At 34.4% G+C, this 20661-nt stretch overlaps 1 protein-coding gene across 1 annotated transcript in view; it reads left to right on the top strand.

Moving 5' to 3' along the window:
- Window positions 1-650: 650 nt before the first annotated feature.
- The window catches only part of LOC128858184 (lachesin), a 123755-nt gene continuing 103744 nt past the window's right edge, over window positions 651-20661 (top strand). Inside the window, exon 1 of the mRNA XM_054094237.1 lies at window positions 651-810. Within this exon, the coding sequence (XP_053950212.1) occupies window positions 720-810 (91 nt within the window). The 5' untranslated portion in view covers window positions 651-719. The remainder of the gene's footprint in view (window positions 811-20661) is intronic.

The raw sequence follows: 20661 nt of genomic DNA, 5'->3' as shown, positions 1-20661 counted from the left end.
TCCACACATTTCGAAGTTCGATTTTTCGTCGCTCGCACGAAGATTCGCCGTTTGGGCCTCATTCGGCGCTCCAAGCCAGTCCTTGCTCTCGTGCAACACAGCACATGAGTCGAAAAGTAGGGCCGAACAGCTGCTAGCTACATCGTGCAGCATTCGAATTGGTCCAAGCGTTGCGGCTGGGCCAATGCGAGTCGGATTAGGAAGCTGTGACTTTAGTTTCTGTGTGTCGCTGCTGTAAATTGGACGTGTGAATTGGGCCAAGACGAACGCGTGTGACATAGCATAGTGAGATTTGGTGGCTATTGCAACAGTATTAAAAAAAGATAATAATTAACCGAAGCGAAGAATGTTAGTGTTAATAAAAATACGGAAAAAGAACTGCAGAATGACCGAAAGATTTTAATGTTGAAAACAAAAATACATCAATATGCTAGCCAAATTAAGAGCTTATTTGCAACGATTTGCTTCTAAAGTTTTTCAAAACATATTTACACAAAAAATGAGAAAAAATGGTGTCGAATAATATTAAAAAAAATGTCAGCCTTGGTATAAAAAAAAATACAACAGACAGGCTTTTAAGTAAATTTTGTATTTAAAAGTGTCGTTCCTTTTTTTTCTTTTAATAAAAATAAATTGTGTTTTGGTCAATGAAATAATATTGTTACCACCAAAAAAAAAAAATTAAGCAGAAAACAATATCAACAACAACAACAAAAACAATGAAATTACTGTATCGCTTCTTTCTGGGCTCGATCAGTGAATATGAAAAGATGAGGATCGTTTTATTGCTGATTATTACACTCATCAGAGGTAAACAACAACAAAAAGCATTCAGTTTAAGTATTTCTTTTGACAAAAACAAAAGCCTAAACAAAATTTAAAATGACCTTTTTTAAAACTTGAAAAAGAACATAGACGCTAGAAGATAATCGTTTAATTTTAAGCATTTCTAGCAAGTAATAAAATAAGCCGTGTTTTAAATGAAATGTCTGCTGGTAGTTGCAGAGCAATCGAATAAAAGTGTCCATTAAAAAATTTTAAGTTATGCAAAAATGAAGAGCAGAATTTCATCAACAATAAAATTTTTTTTTATACAAAAATGAAAAAAATTAATTTATAATAATTAATAAATTTTGTCTCATGCAAAATCGATAAAAACAAACTATTCAAAAAAAAGGCACTCTCATGAAAAATAAAAGAAATTGGTTTCCCTGCAAAAAAACGGAACTTAAAAAAAAGAAGCATCTATCAACTATTTTTTTCACTCTTTGGCAGATAGCGACATAAGCCAATATTTCAAGCATGAAATTGTATCAGTTTCTCCTACTCATGCACCTCCGTTATTCACCTTTTACTTAAAAAAACAATTCGATATGCTAAGTTTAAAGATCTTCGAGAAGTGATTCCAAGCCACCCAGATCACTTCTTTTCAAGGAGAGACTGTAGAATATACTTAAAGTTGTAACAGTACTTTGAGGTTGCTTGAGGTTGAAACCTAAGTTCATCTTAAGTTCTACTTTGGGAAAATCTTAGCTAAGTAAAGTGTCATTCAAAAGACGCGCCTAATTCTTGTTTCAAAATGAAAAAAAAAAAAATTAGTAAAAATTTATATTCTTTCAAGTTTAAATTTTTTTTTACTCAAAATACGATTTTTAACAATTATTTGTGAAAAAATACATCGTTTAAATGCCCACCATGGGACACGTCTACTATTTAAATCAGTCCAGCTGTCGATTCATGAATGCGTAGCTGTTGAGAACGTGGAGAAATTGAGTATAAGGTTATTCAGGAACACTTTGCACTACAGCAGCAATAGTCTCCACAGAACGTCCTATTTTTGGCCTGTCAGTCCTTTTTCTATCCTTGACAAAACCAGTATCTTGAAATTTGTTTACCAATCTTTGAACTGTCGACTCATTCGGATGATTATTTTCACCAAAAAATCTCGAGTTTTGCGATATGTTGTTCTTAAAGCTCGGCCCTTTTCATAATAAGTTTCACTAATTTTAACGCCTAGGCATCGTTTTTGAAAGACCCTTTACGACTTAAAATTTCTTTCACATATCCCTTTCACAATGAATTGCTATGGTATGGAAAATATTTGATTCAAAAATGTGGTAGCTTCGCACAGTGCGGCCGATTCCCAAAAAGCTGGCCAAAAGTCGAAAAAAAAAGTTTCTAGATAGAGTTTTTTTGTCTTTGGGTTGGCTACAGTAATGCCTTGAGTAGTGAAAACCGTTCATAGCAACGTCCTGTACCCTAAGTATCCTCTGTATTTTCAGTCGCAACGTGGCCTTCGTTTGAGCATCGTATTACTGTCGATGAATAGTGAAAGTTGTACACATTTGAAAGATTTTGTAATGGAGTAAATTGAACAAAACCAAATGGAATCATCTTCGGAAGGTTAGTAAAATACGAGAAATCTTTAGTACATATCAATACCTCGACACAAAATTTTTAGCTGCAGCAATACGTAGATACATTTTTTGTAATTTTTTTTATAAAATTTGAGTTTTCAAACTGTATAGTAATACAACGCCGTCATATGCTGCTTTGAAACCTATTAAAGGTTACTCAAAAAAGTAATGGTTACTGAATAAAACAAGATTCAGCTGCTACCACTTGCTACCTTGCGACCCCGAAAACATATAAATTTACATGCATCTTGATTATGTTCTTGAATATACGCTATTTCACGTGAGGGGGTGGCCAATAGGGGTGGAAGGGGGTGGATTTTCAAAATTTTAAGATCAAATTCGTAATCAGCGACCCCGACAACCCCCGAGTAAGAAATTTTGAATCAATTACTTAATTTTTTGAGTTTTGGCCAGCTTTTCGGGAATCGGCCGCACTGTGCTTCGCTGTAAAATGCATTGTAAACACATTTTGATATTTGTCAAAGTGAGAAACAATTCAAGAGTTCCGTTTTGAATTAAAAAAAAAAAACAACGAGACAGAAAGCTAGGGGAGCATAAACGTCGCTCCCCAAGAACTTGATTTGCTGGTTATGTTTTGTTATATTATTGCTCTTTTAACCAATCTCAGAATACTCTACGCAGTTTTATTATACATTCGAAATAGTTTTCTTCATAAACAAGCTATCGTCACGTTATCGAAAAATAGTCAAAAATAAACGGTCGCATATTACATCGGTTCTACGCAATATATTTATATTTATTATTCGTTACTCCTACCGTAAGGCACCTTTTCAAGACGAATTTATTTTAATTTTTGTAATTACTCTTATTTCCACTTGCTTTACAGTTAATAATCAGCTGTTTGCCCTAATGAAAAACACTTAAGTCACCGATATGCATGCTCGATATTTGCTCGAAAAGAAATTGGTGAGACACAATTGACACACAGAATTGAGCCCCACATGAAAATGTATTGTAATATTTGATCTTCATATTTTTCAATTTTCTTGAGCCTGTGGGCACAAAACACCAAAATTATAGAAAATGTTTTTTTCTGATATCGTTACCGAGGGATAACGGCAGGCGACTCCGAGTAAATTTATGCCATAAAAAAGCTTCTCATAAAAAACCATCTGCCGTTCGAAGGCGGCATAAACTTGTAGTTCTTTCCATTTTTGGAACAACAGCCAAACACACACTACAACTTGGAGGAGAAGCTCGGCCAAACAACCGTAACGCGACCAGCAAAAGGTGTACGGACTAATTATACAAGATGGTGCGAAATGAATCACTCCCTCGGAAAATGTATAATTTTTTTAATGGTCTCGTACGTCAATCATATTTCACGCTTAAGAACTAGACAGCTGCAGTATACAAACTGGCAAGCAATGGACCGCGTATTATTATTATTATTATTTCCTATGGTTCCAGGGAGGAATAAAAAAGGGCCACAACAAATTCCTTCCATTCAGATTTCTTCTGCTCTTAGGTTCATTTCAGGTTAAATTCAAATCCAAATTCAGCAATCGTCTCCAAGTGTTCGATGGCCTCCCTCGTCTTCGGCTGTCTTGGGAATTCCACTCAATAGCACGTATAAGATAAAATAAAAATTTCCGTCAACCAAAATCTTTTTTTAATTAGTTTTAATTTTGATACTAGTTTTAATTTTGCGCCACCATATTTTACATACATATGAGATATATATATTAGTAAAACTTCGATATAACGAAGTAGAGGCGGATGGATAAGTTCTTCGTGACAATTCTAGTTTTGTCTAATGAAACTTAGTAATGTTTGCTATGGTTTCTTAAAACGTGTTCAGTCTTTGCCTGTTGGGTATAACTTTTCCAATCGATTTCAAATTAATTTCTTAATGAGATAAAAATTGTATGCACACATTAGACCTCAAAGATATTTCAATACAAAGTTTGGTTAATTCCCTAGGTGGCGCAGAGCTCGAAATATTTATAAACTTTGCATTTAAAGTCACATCTGGCCCGTATTCCGAATAAATGTTAAATTTTTATAAGAAAATTTGTGAATAGATAAAGAGGAATTACAATAAACCTGAAAAATAAATAAAGGGTTTTGCAATAACAGGTGTTATTTTGAATAGCCCGCCATCATCGAAAGATGGCCGGAATTGAATGTATTGATCTGGACAACGTTTATTTTCAACAAGACGGTGCTACGTGCCACACATGCAACGAAATCATTGATCTTTTACAGAAAAAGTTTCCGGACCGTGTTATCCCCCGGAGAGGTGGTCACAATTGGCCACCGTGATCTTGTGATCTTTTTCTTTGGAGCCACGTGAAAGATAAGGCCTACGCCAACAGCCCAGGGTCGATTCAAGACCTCAAAGATGGAATTCGTGAAGCTTTCGAGGACATAGGGCAGCCAAAGAAAATGGTAGAAAACGACTAAAAAATGATATACAAAACTGAAAAATATAAAACATTTTAGAAAAGGGTTAAAAGATACGAAATTATTTCCCGGACTTTATACTTGTTATATTATACTTTATAACAGTGCAAACTTTTTCAAAATCAAAACTTTCAAATTTTTAGCTAGAATTAACAAAATGTTTCTATATAGGTAGTATAATAACCATTTGAATTTTGATATAACAAAGTACAAATACATGGTAATGGTAATGGTTGTACGGGTTAGGCTAAGGCCTTTATGCACTACAACCAGATTGATCCATTGTGAGCCCCTAATTACTTAATTATAATTATATAGTATACCGAAGAATCGAACCAACTCCTTAGGAGGGAGCAATTGTAGGTATTCATCCTCTAGTAGGTACGAGCCCAGGATTCTGTGTCTCCGTGGCAAATACAAATACATACATACTACAATGTTTTTATGAGAAAAAAGCCTAGCACCATTAACAAACAAAAAAAGAATTGCCATAAATCAACGGTATTTTGTAGTTGCTGAAACGTGCACTTTCTTACATTAAAATTCAATGGACTATAAAGCTACGTATCCTGGAAAATTTAAAAAATTCGGGTTGAAAAGTACAACGTTTTGATACAATTTTGAAAAGTTTTATACAAATTTTGAAATTTTTCGTTATTTAGTTTTTGATGTAGTATGTACTATATTTTTATGAAAAAATACTGGTGTTTGTATAATTTTGCAACAGGGTGCATATGATTGAAAGTCGTAGATTTGCTTATCAATTGTGATTAGGGCAAGTATGAGACTGAAAAGGAAAAAACAATTTAAAAATGAACGAAAAATTATAAAATATGTTCTACGGGCTTTGGAGATTTTTAATGTTTTACAAGTTGTCCTGAAAATTTATATTCAGACTCTGTCCCTATGTTATAATCATTGTCAATCTTATTAAATTTTGTTTAACGAATAATGCAAACACACCTTTTTTTGGCTAGGATAACGAATGAATTCTTTAATGGATATGCGCATACTTAATTAAGCTGAATTCTTCCCTTATTATTTCATTAATTTTCATCATCTCAATATACGAGTATTTGAAGAATGGGCATATTCTATAATTCACTTTGAAATTTTCTGGCAACTGCTTTGAAATTCACTTGGAAGTAAATGAAAGAACCTGCCCGAATATATGTATTACCCAAATAGTTTTGTTCTATCACCAGTGGATACGAGGATTATACCCATGAAACCGGAATTTTCAAATAAAATAGATGGGCATGAAATAACAAGTAATAGCGATCGTGTTTTAGTACTTATCAACAATAAGCATTGCATTGGCAGGCAGCGTAAAACCGTAACTCTCTCTATTTGTGGAACACTATGAAATCGTTTAAAATATAGTAAATTCGATGTGTTTTCTGCACTTCTAAACGCAGGTGATTTCGCTAAAAGTCAAGGTATGCGATGTGTTTTGCTATAATGCCTAGAAAAACAAAAGAGGTAACACAAAGTGATTTGCTTTGAAGGCAATGCTCCACCAATGCGAACAGAGTGTGACGAATAATTGGTAGAGATCATAGGTGGGCACTTTGCAGTAACAGTAAAAATGCAGTAAATATAATATTTTACTGATATTGCAACTTAATTTTCATTACCAGTAAACTTTTACTGATTACTGAAAAAAATTTGCAGTAAAAATATTTTTTTACTGATTACTGAAAAAAATTGCAGTAAAAATATTTTTTTACTGATTACTGAAAAAAATTGCAGTAAAAATATTTTTTTACTGATTACTGAAAAAAATTGCAGTAAAAATATTTTTTTACTGATTACTGAAAAAAAATTGCAGTAAAAATATTTTTTTACTGATTACTGAAAAAAATTGCAGTAAAAATATTTTTTTACTGATTACTGAAAAAAATTGCAGTAAAAATATTTTTTTACTGATTACTGAAAAAAATTGCAGTAAAAATATTTTTTTATTGATTATTGAAAAAAAAATCCAGTAAAAATACTGTTAATATAATTTTATTTGCTATTAGCTATTAGCCTTTCTTAACACAAGCATTTCAAAATTTGCATCGCTGAGTTTTTGTCTTCTAGACTGATTTACAATTCCAGCGAATGAAAACAACCGTTCTACAGGTGCAGATGACGGTAATGGGGCATTATATTTTAAAAATACGTTTTTAATAGCCTGATATTTATTTAGGCAACTTGTTGTTTCTTCTCGTTCGGCCAGGTATAAGAGCGTTTCTTGAAGATAATTTTCCGAGTCAGTGGAACCACATTGTATGCTAATATCTATTTAAGTAAATATATGCATAAAACAAATATTTAATTGAAAACCAAGTGTAAACAGTTTACCATTACTTTCATCCCCGAAGTCAAAAAATGTTTTTTGAGGTGGTTAAGGTAGAATACGAGTTTTGGCACAGGCTACTTTTCCATACTTGACCACATAAGTGTTGAACATTTTTTTAACTTCCTCTTCTGTCTGCGTTTTAGCTGTTTCTAAAAGAGCTTTCACAAATCGCAACTTACTGTCAGGGACAGAAATAGCGGCAATAACAGCATCCCAAGCGTCAGGCTGAATCAGGAAGTACTTTTCAAATCTTTTAAGCAAAGCTTCATGCATTTTTTTGCTACTTTCGGTTAAATACTTCAAACTTTTAGGCTCCAAACGACGCATTTTTATACTTAAGGACACTATGGTAGGTATCAAATAACCAAAATACATGGTCTTTTCACCCTGAAGGAAGTCGATTGCTTCTGCAATAGGCCTCATAAGCTTTACGTATTCCTCTAAGTACTCAAGCTCACCACTGAGAATGGTAGGAATTTTTAAACGGAAACACATTTCTGCTAAATTGGTTTTGTGCTCCAGTAACTTATTTACGGAATCATAAAGCGAGTTCCACCTTGTTATGCATGGAGTTATTAAATTCGCATTTATCACTCCATTAACTACTTCTGCAGATTTCGGTCTATTGCATTTATTCCAAAGTTGTGTGCATCTGTGCAGTAAGAAAATATGTAAATATAAAAAATTTCTATTAAATTGAAGGATTTTTTGCCTTTGGAAAGATCTTTTGCGAATATCTTTTATATCCTGACTTGAAGAATTCATAATTTTGTTGAAATCGGTTGAAGCCAAAAGATTTAGAGTGTGGCTCGCACAAGGAAAATGTTTCGACAGACGTGGAGTTACTGATCGAAATTTAGGACCTGAAACAATTGTCGAGTCATCTGAATCGGAGTCAGTGGAAGTTTCCTCATCACTGTCATGTTCATTTATAGATCCTAAATCATTGTAAATCATTAATTGAATATATTGATTGGGAATAAATACGTGTATCTGATATACTATACTTTATCACTTACTTAATTCAACTCCAAATTCTTTAAATGCTTTAACGAAGTTGGATCCATTGTCAGTGATCGTATAAACTATTTTTTCAACTGGCAGTTTATATTGCTTGTTTATGTCGCATATCATCTTCGTCACACGATCAAAGGAATGAGTTCCCTTAAACCTCCGACAAGCCAGTGCTACAAACATCCGCTCAAAATTGTTACAATCTAGTGTGGCTCTCCAAAAGTAACCTGGTAATTGAGCGACGGCTCGGAATACTTTTACCAGGAAATAATTTTTTGAAACTTTGTTCACTGACTATGGACAAGGGAGACGTTGTGTTGCAAATAAAGTCCAAAATGTCACGGTTAAAAGAAGATTTCCGGCCTACGCTCTGCCTTCTTTCTTCTTTTATTGACTTGAAGTCGCAAAATTTTTGTGGATGTTCTTTTTTCAAATGCTTGATAAAATTGGAGCTAATACGAAGCGAACCTTTTACTTTTTTTCCACACACTTGACAAGCACCAATCAAGCCACACATTCTTCTTTGATGAGGAGTTTTGTTCATCTGCATTTTAATGAAATTGTAAAGCTTTAAATAAAAAACAAGAAAAAAGATCTCCGACGCACCGAAGATAATATACTCTTGCTAAGCCCTAATAGTATCTTATTATCTAAGATGAGACTGCAACAGTTATAACTTTTATAAAACAAAAATTCCTCTTTATCATTATTTTTTGTTGTAAACTTTATTCCAAAATTAATTGAGCCTTAGTAAGAGTATAACATATACAGTGTTGTTCTTTTGTATCTTTTTAAACTCACCGTCTCCACAATTTTGAAAAATTTTTCACTAAAGAGAATTTTACTGACACCAACCAATTCTTTGTTTGTCATCGAATCTGGTGTACTTGAAGTTTCACTTAAATTTTCACATCCAATATCGTGACTTGTTTCTATGCTCCGACCGTTTGAACCACTTGGAATATTTTGTGCGCAAACAAAATCTGAATCATTATCACTATCGGACTGTAATGCATTCATTTTAATGTATATTATAGTATTTCACTTAATAATTTTTCCAATATAGCACTTTAAACGTTTAAAATAATTTTTACGATTACGCTCGCAAACTTATGACCGAATAGAATAATCATTTGTTTTATTCATTGATTGCGCACATGGAAAATATTACAAAAGACTTTATAGTCTAGCGAACCTGACTTGTTGATACCCTGCAAAATATTTCCAAATTATTCATTCTTCTTAATTTAAAGTGTACTTATTATTATATTGAAGTAAACTTGATTTGACAAACGAAAGAACGTAGGTTAATCGATTCTGACAAAGAATATGATAATTTATGTAAAAATAATATATCTTTAACCTTTACTCTTTCTATGTTGTATAGACATGTGTAGCGTGCAATAAATATTTATTGGCCTATTTTTTTCATTGCATCTTCATCCAATTCTTTTGTTTGGATTGTACGACAGTTACAGTTATGGGGTTATTATTTTGTTATTTAGGAAAATAAGAGAAACCAAAAAAAAAAGAAAGAATTATTGAGTACATAAATGATTGAATCTCGTGATGAGAGTGTATTACATTTTGACTTCCCATAAACAGTAAATATTATACTGATAATGCAAATCAAATTATATTATCAGTAATTTTACTGCAATTTTTTCAGTAATCAGTAAACAAATATTTTTACTGCAAATTTTTTTCAGTAATCAGTAAAAAAATATTTTTACTGCAATTTTTTCAGTAATCAGTAAAAAAATATTTTTACTGCAAATTTTTTTCAGTAATCAGTAAAAAAATATTTTTACTGCAATTTTTTTCAGTAATCAGTAAAAAAATATTTTTGCTGCAATTTTTTTCAGTAATCAGTAAAAAAATATTTTTACTGTAAATTTTTTTCAGTAATCAGTAAAAAAATATTTTTACTGCAATTTTTTTCAGTAATCAGTAAAAAAATATTTTTACTGCAATTTTTTTCAGTAATCAGTAAAAGTTTACTGGTAATGCAAATTAAACTTCATTATCAGTAAAATTTTACTGATTACTGCTATTTGTAATGCAGTAAGTTTATAATGCAGTGTGCCCACCTATGGTAGAGATATGAGGGGTGCCTTTCATATTTCGGGATTCGGCCACCCTGGTGTTGCAATCTGGCAACTGACAGCTGTATCGCAAAGTTTGACATTTTCTGGCTTTTAAGTACTCAGAACGTTTTGAAATACCAGCGCTATTTGTGTTGTTTACAGTAACTTAAAAGATTCATCTCGGTCCAAAATTGGAATTAAATCGTGAACATTTTCGCCCGATTATTTTTTACAACTTTCGACGTGGATTAACTCAGCAACATTGCATGGATGAACTTAATTCATTTTTTGGTGATGAAGCTCCATCAAGGACCAGTGTTTATCGATGGTATGGTGAATTCAATCGTGGTCGTAGTTCACTCCAAGACGAATTTCGTGAAGGTCGTCCAAAATCAGTTGTTGTTCCGAAAACCATTGATGCTGTGCGCGAACTGATATTGCAAGATCGTCATGTGATCTATAGTGAGATTGAGACAATCTTAGGCATTAGTGTGACCAGCATACATTCAATATTGCATAAACATTTGACTGTCAAAAAAATTTGTTTGCGTTGGGTTCCACACAATTTGTCAATCGCTCAAAAAAAGGCCCGTGTCGATTGGTCGAAGAAAATGCTCAAAAAATACGATCGCGGGGCTTCGAAACACGTCTATGACGTCGTGACAGGTGATGAATCATGGATTTACGCGTATGAGCCCGAAAGTAAACAGCAGTCGACTGTATGGGTGTTTCAAGATGAGCCAAATCCAACAAAAGTTGTTCGCGCACGAAGCACTTCCAAGCAAATGGTTGCCTGTTTTTTCGGAAAAACTGGACATGTCGCAACCGTACCACTAGAACAGCGCAGAACAGTAAAATCTGAGTGGTACAACCATTTGTTTACCAGTTGTCTTCCAAGAAATTAGGAAAAGCAATCGCCAAAGACGGATCACTCTTCACCAGGACAATGCGAGCTTTCACACATCGGCTCAAACAACTGCACCCAAGCATCGAATTAATTGGTCATCCGCCGTATAGTCCTGACTTGGCACCGAATGACTTCTTTTTATTCCCGTACGTAAAAAACAAACTGAGAGGTCAACGTTTTTCGACACCTGAAGAAGCGGTTGCGGCATTCAGAATGCATGTTTTGGAGGTACCTCATTCAGAGTGGTAAAAGTGCTTCGACAATTGGTTCAAACGCATCCAAAAGTGTATAGATCTTCATGGAGAACATTTTGAAAAACAATAAAGAGATTTTCGATGATTAAAATATTTTTGTGTTCTCTAATCCCGACATATAAAAGGTATCCCTCGTATGTAGCATTATCACATGCTTCTCACTTTGCAGATTTAGGGCTACGGACTTGCAGAGTACATCTCGTGATAATAAGCAATATAAAAAACTCGCTGACGCGATGAATTGTTTAGCATAAAGTGCGAAGTGTTTAGCATAAAGTGCGAAACTGTTTCGATAGAAGTGATTTTCAGTTTCATACTTTTTGAAGCTTCTAAACTAGAGCATTCAAGTACATATACTAAAAAAATTTGTAAAACAAAGGTGCTCATCCAAAAATTTTAATCTTAAGAGCAGAGAATTTTTTGTCAAGCTTGATTATAATTTCTACGAAGAGTATGAATTGAAGTCAAAGTGCTTGCCTCTGCTTCGGAATGTATAGCATTCTGTTTATTGTAAAAACATCAAGTATAAAAAAACTTAGACCCGAGACTTCTCGGTTCCAGAGACCTTTAACATTTAAGTTAAAAATGCATGCGCAAATTAATAAAATATTATATATGAACATAAAAAAAATTAACAAGCTTCATTTGTCAAATCTACGATGGACAGTGTCAATGGCCCAATCAATGCGCAATAGGACATGGCCAAAAATTAAAGGAAAGTGCAGTGGTTTCGGTAGTCGTTATACGACAAAGCTTATTTTAAGTATTACTGTAGGAGCCGAATTGCGACGAATGAAGATGTTATCATATCTGCTTGGTATATCTAACCCAGTCATATCAAAGTGGAGACCACTTTCAGACATTTCAGAATTGTACTTAAGTAAATAAATTTTTCAACTCAGTATACAGAAGTTCCAATTTGAGCATGTTTTTAAGGGAATATTTGTAGAGTTAGTAACTTACACAAACAATTTTGTAAATAGATTCATACGCCAAGACGAATAATACGCACCCTGAAATTATTTTTATTGGCATTACATATTAACTATTTATTTAATATATTTTTTAATTTTAATATTGTACATTTTTTATAAAAATATTGTACATTTTATAACAAATACCATAATAATTCAAGTCTCAAACTTTGTACAAGATTTAAAAAAATTCTAAAAATTTTCATAAAAATCTCAAACTTTATAATCAGAATTTTCAAAAAAAAATTGGTCACGCAATTTTATAGCCCAGTCAATGTAACTCAAATATGCTGCTCTCTGATCAAAATAATGACACACGTATTTTTTTGTTCGCCCGAAAAAAAATTTCTTCAAGATTTATCGGCAATTTTGTTTTTCGGCTCAAAATCGATTTTTTTAATTATATAAGAATTTTTTTTTTAATTGCACATAACTTAGTCAAAAATGAAATGAATCTATTTTAATGATTCTGGGTTCAAAATGATCGTCATTACTTGCACGAGCGACTTCATGTACAAACAATAGCAAAAAAGTAGTTGAACATTTTTTATTTTGCAAAAACATAGTCATCGTTCATAATCGGCACGCTCCTAACCTTTCCATCACCACCTCTCCCCGCCCTCTCCCTGCACCTCATCGGTCCTTCCCCTCTCCTCACTTCCTTGACAATGGTATCACAAAGGACGAATCCTTCTTCGTCCAAGTGTGCTCACTCCCTGGGCAACCATGCTAACCTAACCTAACCTAACTTTTTTGCTATTGTTTGTACATGAAGTCGCTCGTGCAAGTAATGACTATCATTTTGAACCCAAAATCATTAAAATCGGTTCATTTTTGACTAAGTTAACAACTATTTTCGGATTATTCTAATATCTCGCCGAAGACTAATTTTAAAAATTCGAATTTAGAGACTGGAACGTCTTCCCTTTTGTATGGTAAGTGGGCATCACTGGTGAGTGACCACGCCCATTTTCAAAACTCTTCGTTATTCCAATGCAGTAGCAACCTACAATGTTAAACTTCAGCTTGACGGGATAACGCTTTCTTAAAGTAACCCGTCGACGTGTCAGTAGTGAATAATTCCTAAACGGTACCTTTCTTATCTTATCCTTGTGCATTTGTGAACTTACAGTACTTGAAAATATTAATTCTCGTACATGCATACATGGTGGACATTTAAATGATGAAATTTTTCATTTTTTTTAATCGCCGTATTTTGGACAAAAATAATGAAACCTGGACGAGTCTAGATTTGTACATGTTTTATTTTAAAACAACTCCATTGAAAGACTCTTTATTCTATGCAGCATTTAATACTAAGCTCGCCCACTGAGCCATATCTGCTGAGACATATCTGCCAGAACGGTATGGCTTCGGGCAGATATGTCGATGACACAGTCCAAGGTTGCTTTTACAGGGAGCATATTATTATTACAATGATGTTTTAATTATTATTCAGCAATCCTTTGGCGTATTCTTTTAATACCTCGACAGATTTTTCGATTACTCAGTGACTGCTATTCTGAATTTTCGATTTTTTCGCGAATTTTATAACTGAAGTCTTCCAAACTCGTACTAGATCTGCTATTTCTCTATTACTGGACTTCTTTGTTTTCAGGAGCTTGTTATATTTATTTCATAGCTTGTTATATTGCTTGTTATATTTATTCATGGGGTATTTTTAAATGGCAATAGTATGTATTTATTTTCTTTTAACAGTATTTTTTTGCATCGATTTTCAAGGCCGTCCTCAGAAGTCCTAGTTGTCAAACTACTTGCCACACTTGCTAAAATATTAATAGTCATTGATCTGATAACCGTTTTAGACATTAATCAAAAATAAATTTAGCTAAAAGATTCAATGATTGTACGAAAACAATTGCAAAACAGTCTTCGAACATACTATCTTGAGAGAACTATAAGATTTAAAAAACAATTTTCTGTGAACGCGTAATTGACTGAAGTTATTTCCGTAGAGCAACAGTTAGCTAGTTAAATCATAAAATGTACCTCTCTTTGAGTTATTTGGACATAGATTTTTATGATTTTATACCAACTTATCAATATAAAAGAACAGTATTATATGGCCACGCCTTAAGCTAGTAAATAGCTCGGAAAAGTTCCTAATTCAATTTTCATTTAATTTATTGCGTTCACAAACTCACGATAAAATTGACGGATGGAAAGTATTATATAATATACTTTACATACAGAACATGCACGCCTGTCTTTTAATCTGTCTGATACAAAGATAATACTTTCATAAAAATCACAAGACTCGTGCACAATTAAATAAATAATATTTCCTTCAAATACTGAATTTAATATCGGCGAATATTTATTTACACCGGAGTCAATAAAAATAAAAAAGTAACAGACAAAAAATTAATTAACTATTCCGAAGCGCAAGCAAAATATTTAATATAAGTACGATAAAGTGTTTTATTAAAGAGTTTATTAATATTAAGCACTCATGACACACAACGAGGAAAAATTATTTTTAATGACAACATCACCGGCGATGGGCACGGCAATAAGGTGCGCGGCAATTGGCATCAGGTTTACATAAATTGTTGAAATTGATATGCAAACGCTTGAACGTGCGTGCAATGTACAATAAACAAATAAATTTCCGAGTGTCACAATATGAGTGCCCTGCCGGAAAAGCGTGAATTAGTGGAAAAGTATTCTAATCTGCAATTCAAAACAATTTAAAATAAATTGGAGATAGAGGATCCGGCGCTCGAAGTGTAATCCAATTAAAAAGGCCAAAATTTAGATTGGAAAATTACTTTTATTCAATTCAAAGTAAAAAATGTGACCACCTTTTGCCTTGACTATGGCCTTGAGACGGTCTAGAAACGAATCGCAAGTTGCCCGAATGTGACTTACAGGTATTTTGGCCCACTCTCGGACAATTGTCTTTTTCAGGGCCTCGCGACTGATGTATCTTTTAATTCGGAACTTGCTCTCCAAAATGGTCCAAAGGCATAATCCATCGGATTCGCGTCTGGTGAATTTGAGAGCCACTGTGTGAATGTTATGAAGTTCGGAGCGTTGTTATTTGGCCATTCATAGTTCACACGAGCTTTGTGAGACGGTGCCGAGTCCTGCTGAAACGTCCATGGTCTGCCACCGAAATATTTGTCTGCCCACGTTTTCAAGGCAACCCCCGGAATACTTTCCCGATAATATAATATTTCGCATTCACTTTGACGCCAGGCTCGATGAAAACGATTGAAGAGCCCCCATCTGCGGTTACAGCGGCCCACACCATTACCTGTAGTGGGTCCTGCCTCTTGGTGGCCAATCGATGACTCAAATTCTTGTATGAATGGTCGGTCGAATAAAGTTCACGAAATGCTCAATTTGAAAAATTTTCTCCTCAGAAAACACAATGTTCGGAAAATTACCGCTTTCGTCAAAGCGAAGCAACTCCTTCGTTCTCTCAAGTCTGACTTGTTGCTGCTTTGATGTGAGATCATGCGCCTTTTTGATCTTGTAAAAGTTGACTTTGAGATAATTTTTCAGTATTCGGTGGATGCTACGGTCAGATATTTTCAGTTCATTCGCCATTTGATTCGCGTCTCGTCGGGACTTCGCTCAAGTCGCTTCTTCACTTTTTGAACCATTTTACGCGACGTTGCAGTCTTTTGATGACCACCTCCATGACGTTTAGCGATGCGACCAGTATCATTGTAACGAGTAACGGTGCGAAACCTTTATTTACTTTAAGATGCTCGAGCTCACGAACAATCACTGGTTGTGATTTTCCAGCCAAATTTAATGCACTTATACTATTACCTTTGAAATGCTTTACTGATTTTCTTTTTTTGCGTTTACTCTCGGCAAAATGCTTCCGCGCGCTTATACTATAAACGTCTGGACTGTCATTTAGCCAATTAACTGGTTGGTTACACTTCGAGTGTCGGACCCTGTAAAGTAAGCATTGATAGGGGGAAAATATTATATTTAATTGTGTATTAATATTTAGACAAAGAAAAGAGCTTACATAAATAAGAAAAAACCTTCAGGCCAATATAAGTAAATTTTATACCAATCGATTTCAGAAAAATTAGTTGAAGTTTGATTTCCGACTACAAAGTAAAAGCCGATTCTTAGTGAAGATCCTTAATTTGATTTTGACTGTAATCAACTTTGAATTATTGCTTCTTAAATAGCAAATGCATTTTTGAGGAATTTCTTTCAAACTCAAACTTCTAACTTACGAGGGATGCCTTTGAAAATTTTGTTCCCAATAATGAAAATACAGTTAAATAGCAATAGAAATGGTTCTTTCCAAAATATTCTCCTTGAACGCCAATACGCTTCTGCATTCGCTTGCACCAATTTTCAAAGCAGTTTTGCCACTACTCAGAAGGAAATACCTTCAGAACGAGCTGTTTAAAGGTTCCAGGGCTTAAAAAATGTTGGCATCGCTTTTTATTTTCGATGTTCGGGAACTAAAAGAAATTATTAGGCCCCAAATCACGGCATTATTTCGATATTTTGAGTGCTAAAAACTCTCTTGTGTGAGCCGGCATGTAAAAGCTCCCATCGTATTGGCGAAGGTTGAGTTGCCTTCGACGGTGGTTATCCTTAATTCTGCAAAAACTTCTGGGAAACAAATGGTTGAATGTTTTAATTTTTTCTAGTGACCAAATTTTTGGAAAGAAGAAACTTGCGGCCATTTGGGTGTAGGTGTTTTTTCCGCGAACAACTTTTTTTTAGATTGTTCGGCTCGTCTTGGAATATCCATACAGTCGATTGCGATTTTATTTCCGGCTCATGTGCATAAATCCAAGATTCGACACCTATTTCGATGTCATAGACGTGGGCGGCTGAATTTTTTGAACCTTTCTTGTTAAATTAAGCGGTACCCAACGAGAGCAAATCTATTTGATCACCAAATGTTCAGGCAATATTGAACGTATGCTAGTCCCACTAATGCCTAAGGGTGCATCTTTCTCGCGATATATCACATGACGAGCCTGTGTTATCAATTGACGCACACCATCTCTTGTTTCTGACACAACAACCATTTTTGGAGGGCCTCAATAAGTTCCGGTGATCGCACCTGAAAAACTCGACATGAAAATAAAACTAAGTAAAAGTTCAAGTATTACAACAATAATTATTGAAATGATATGCAATTATTCCTATGTTAGCTAGATTGTTGGAGAGGTGTTTGATTTAAGGAAAATGTGTGAGAGTATGCAGAAGGTAAAAGGGTATCAGATCGCACTAGGTTTTGTCTAGTTTGTTGTGTCTGATAGACTTAATATCAACAAATATATGGTTTTGATATCCAAAAGTAAAAACGGATCTCTTGGACTTAAATTTACTTATATTGAACTGAACTCTTTTCAGTTATTTATCCAAGCCAAGTAAACTTTTAATAGTTAAATAGTTTATATTGAGCTTTTTTGCTAGCAGAAAATATAACATTGTCTCCAAATCATATAAAATTGACTAATTGCTTGAAAAAATGTCACGTTATCCAGCATTCATGGGATATGTAATCACCCATTACATTATGGCTCAAATGAAAACCTTCCTCCAAAAATTAACCGGTGTAGACGAAGTTTGAATTTTTTTACTCACATTTTAAGCAATATATAAGAAATTACTGGTAAAAATTTGCATGTGCCGCTTCTACTTTACAAAAGACAATTTTTTAATGGCATTTTTAATAGGACTCCTTACGTGCCGAGAATTCAACTATTTCTAGTTACGTGAAACTGTTTGATGAATCTGAAAATTCCCACCCTTTTAAATTCTGTGGGGTAGTTTTCGAGATACCGCTATATACTGTGAACGTCAAAAGTAAGGGTACATCACATATTATTGAAATTGATTTTGATAAGTTTGCGCTGTTTTTCAAAAATTTGTTTGTTGTTTTGCTGGTATTTTCTTTCATACAAAAAAATGTGGGGTAGGTGTTAAATGGAGAAAATGTATTATTCCGGGACCGAAAAAAAATCATTGTGATTTGTAAAGATATTTCATGTTTTGAGCCTGGGCACCACCGAATATTCGATAGATAGATATATGAATGAGGTTTGCATTTCGACCTCATGGTCTTTTGTGACCTCTACTCATCACACTACCTCATCCAAGCCCAGTTCCCTTATTAAACTCAGAACAGAGCTGTGTTGGATTGAGCGTTTGCGCCTTTCTTCTGGCTGGAATTGGCCAAGATGTCTCAACCCTCTACGCGCTATAGCGCTGCAGGAGAAGGTGCATTGGAGTCTCCTGGGATTGGTCGCAGAAACAGATAACTTCGGAGTTTGCAACGGTCTGTGAGGATGCCCGTGAACATTCTCAGATTATTCTTGGTTTTATTATTCTTATACGTTTTTAAACTTCTTTTAGTTGTACCCTCCCAGTAAGGATTTGAGTTGGCGTAACCTCATAGTTTTGTGTCAGCAAACCTCCCTTCCCCCTAGATCTTTACTCCTGCGCTTCTCCTTGTTGGTGTATTGTTCCATGGCAAGGAAGGACTCGGATCCTATTAAAGACGAGGCCGCAGACCCTTTCGACATTGTGTCCACTATTTCGTTCCAAGTGATGCCCCTGTGTCCTGTGACTCAAATTAGCTGGATGCTATTATACATTCTTAGTAGATTAATTTTCTCAATATACTCAGGATGAGGATTTGATCTCAAAAGACGATAAGGCCATGCGTGCCGCTTGACTGTCACTCAGAATGCAATTCGCTCATTCCGGACATTCCTGTCTAAGTTTATATCTGCACATAGACAAATGGCATACATCTCCGCTTGAAAGATGCTTGGACCATTGCCGATCGACACAGACCGTTTGATTCTGGAGCCATAAATTCCAACGCCTATGCCTTCTGGGGTCTTCGAGCAATCTGTGTACCAGTGCAGGGTACAGTCCTGGAGATTCTTTTCAAATGCAGGTCTAATCCAGTTCAACTTATTGTTCAGTTCAATTCCGAGTGTTAATCATCGATTTGGCTAGGGGAACACCTTGTATACAGTAAATCAATTAAAATAAAAAATTAAAAAATCGATGAATTAACTAATTTTCTTATTTTGCTTGGCCGCGTCGGATTCGAATCACTTTGAATATTTCAATGCACTTGTTGATATTGATGCCGCATGAAATACAGAGAAATGTTATTTGATTGTTGTGAACAAATGCCTGATATTTTTCTCCGTTATTATACCTCACGTGCTTCATAGTAAGAAACTCTAGGCCACACTTTTTGTGAATCCTTAGAAACCGTCCATTTCATTTCTGTCCATACAAACCTGTCCATACAAACCTTCGTTTTTGTTCTTGATGAACTCTGAAAAGAAATCAGGGCGATTAACAAAAAATATGTTTTGGACTGCACGAAACAAGAACAATATTTTCAAAATTACACAAATCTGACTGCTGCAAATTCTAAGAACCTGCTTTTTTCCACGTTTCCACAAATTGTTTTATACATATATGATACTTTCTCGAATCTTATCCATTAGAAATAAAAAATTGAGCTATATTTCACCTTGCGCACAATTTTAACTCTCAATGAATTTTATAGCGAAGATATTACGGAAAAAATCTGTTAACTTCAAAATTTGCCAAGAAACTAAAACTTGTATGTTATTGAAATGCTAGGCAAATTTCTTACCTAGAGAAAAAGAAAAAATACCCAAAATTCTGTATTGAAAACAAAGTGCTTTTGACCGCAGAACATAGTCATTTGAGCCATAGTTCATTGTCGTGAATTCACTAAGAGGACATCGCTTCCGTTTTCTTTTTCCTACAGGGTTTGGGTTTGTATGCGCGAGTTGACTATCGGCGATCGGTTTTTCGATGGCAGCTGCGGTTTGACGGCTGCACGCGTTGTGGTGGCGCCACAGTTTGCACGTGGCAAGTTGCAAATTGGCATGCACTTGAAATACACACACGTCGGTACATTATGTATGTCTATGAAAGCAGTTAGTGTGTGTATTCACACATACATATGTGTTTTAATGACGCAAATTATTTTATTGCGGCTTAATTGATTGCTATTTAAAATGTTAATACTTTTTTTTAATACTTTTTATTTATTGCCGTCAAACGCTCTCACACGTTGTCATACGCATAAACAGCCATACGTACAGATTTATATTTTTATGGCTTTTCGGTCGACAAAGCCATTGAATGGCCCAATGTTAGCACATTGTTTTTATGGTAAAAGTTGGTTCTTTTGTACGATTATTTATTAAAAAGTT

The sequence above is a fragment of the Anastrepha ludens genome, chromosome 3 (genome assembly GCF_028408465.1).
Source record: "Anastrepha ludens isolate Willacy chromosome 3, idAnaLude1.1, whole genome shotgun sequence".
NCBI lineage: Eukaryota > Metazoa > Arthropoda > Insecta > Diptera > Tephritidae > Anastrepha > Anastrepha ludens.
The sequence above is the reverse complement of the archived record's forward strand: the minus strand, read 5'-3'. Positions and strand labels throughout refer to the sequence as shown.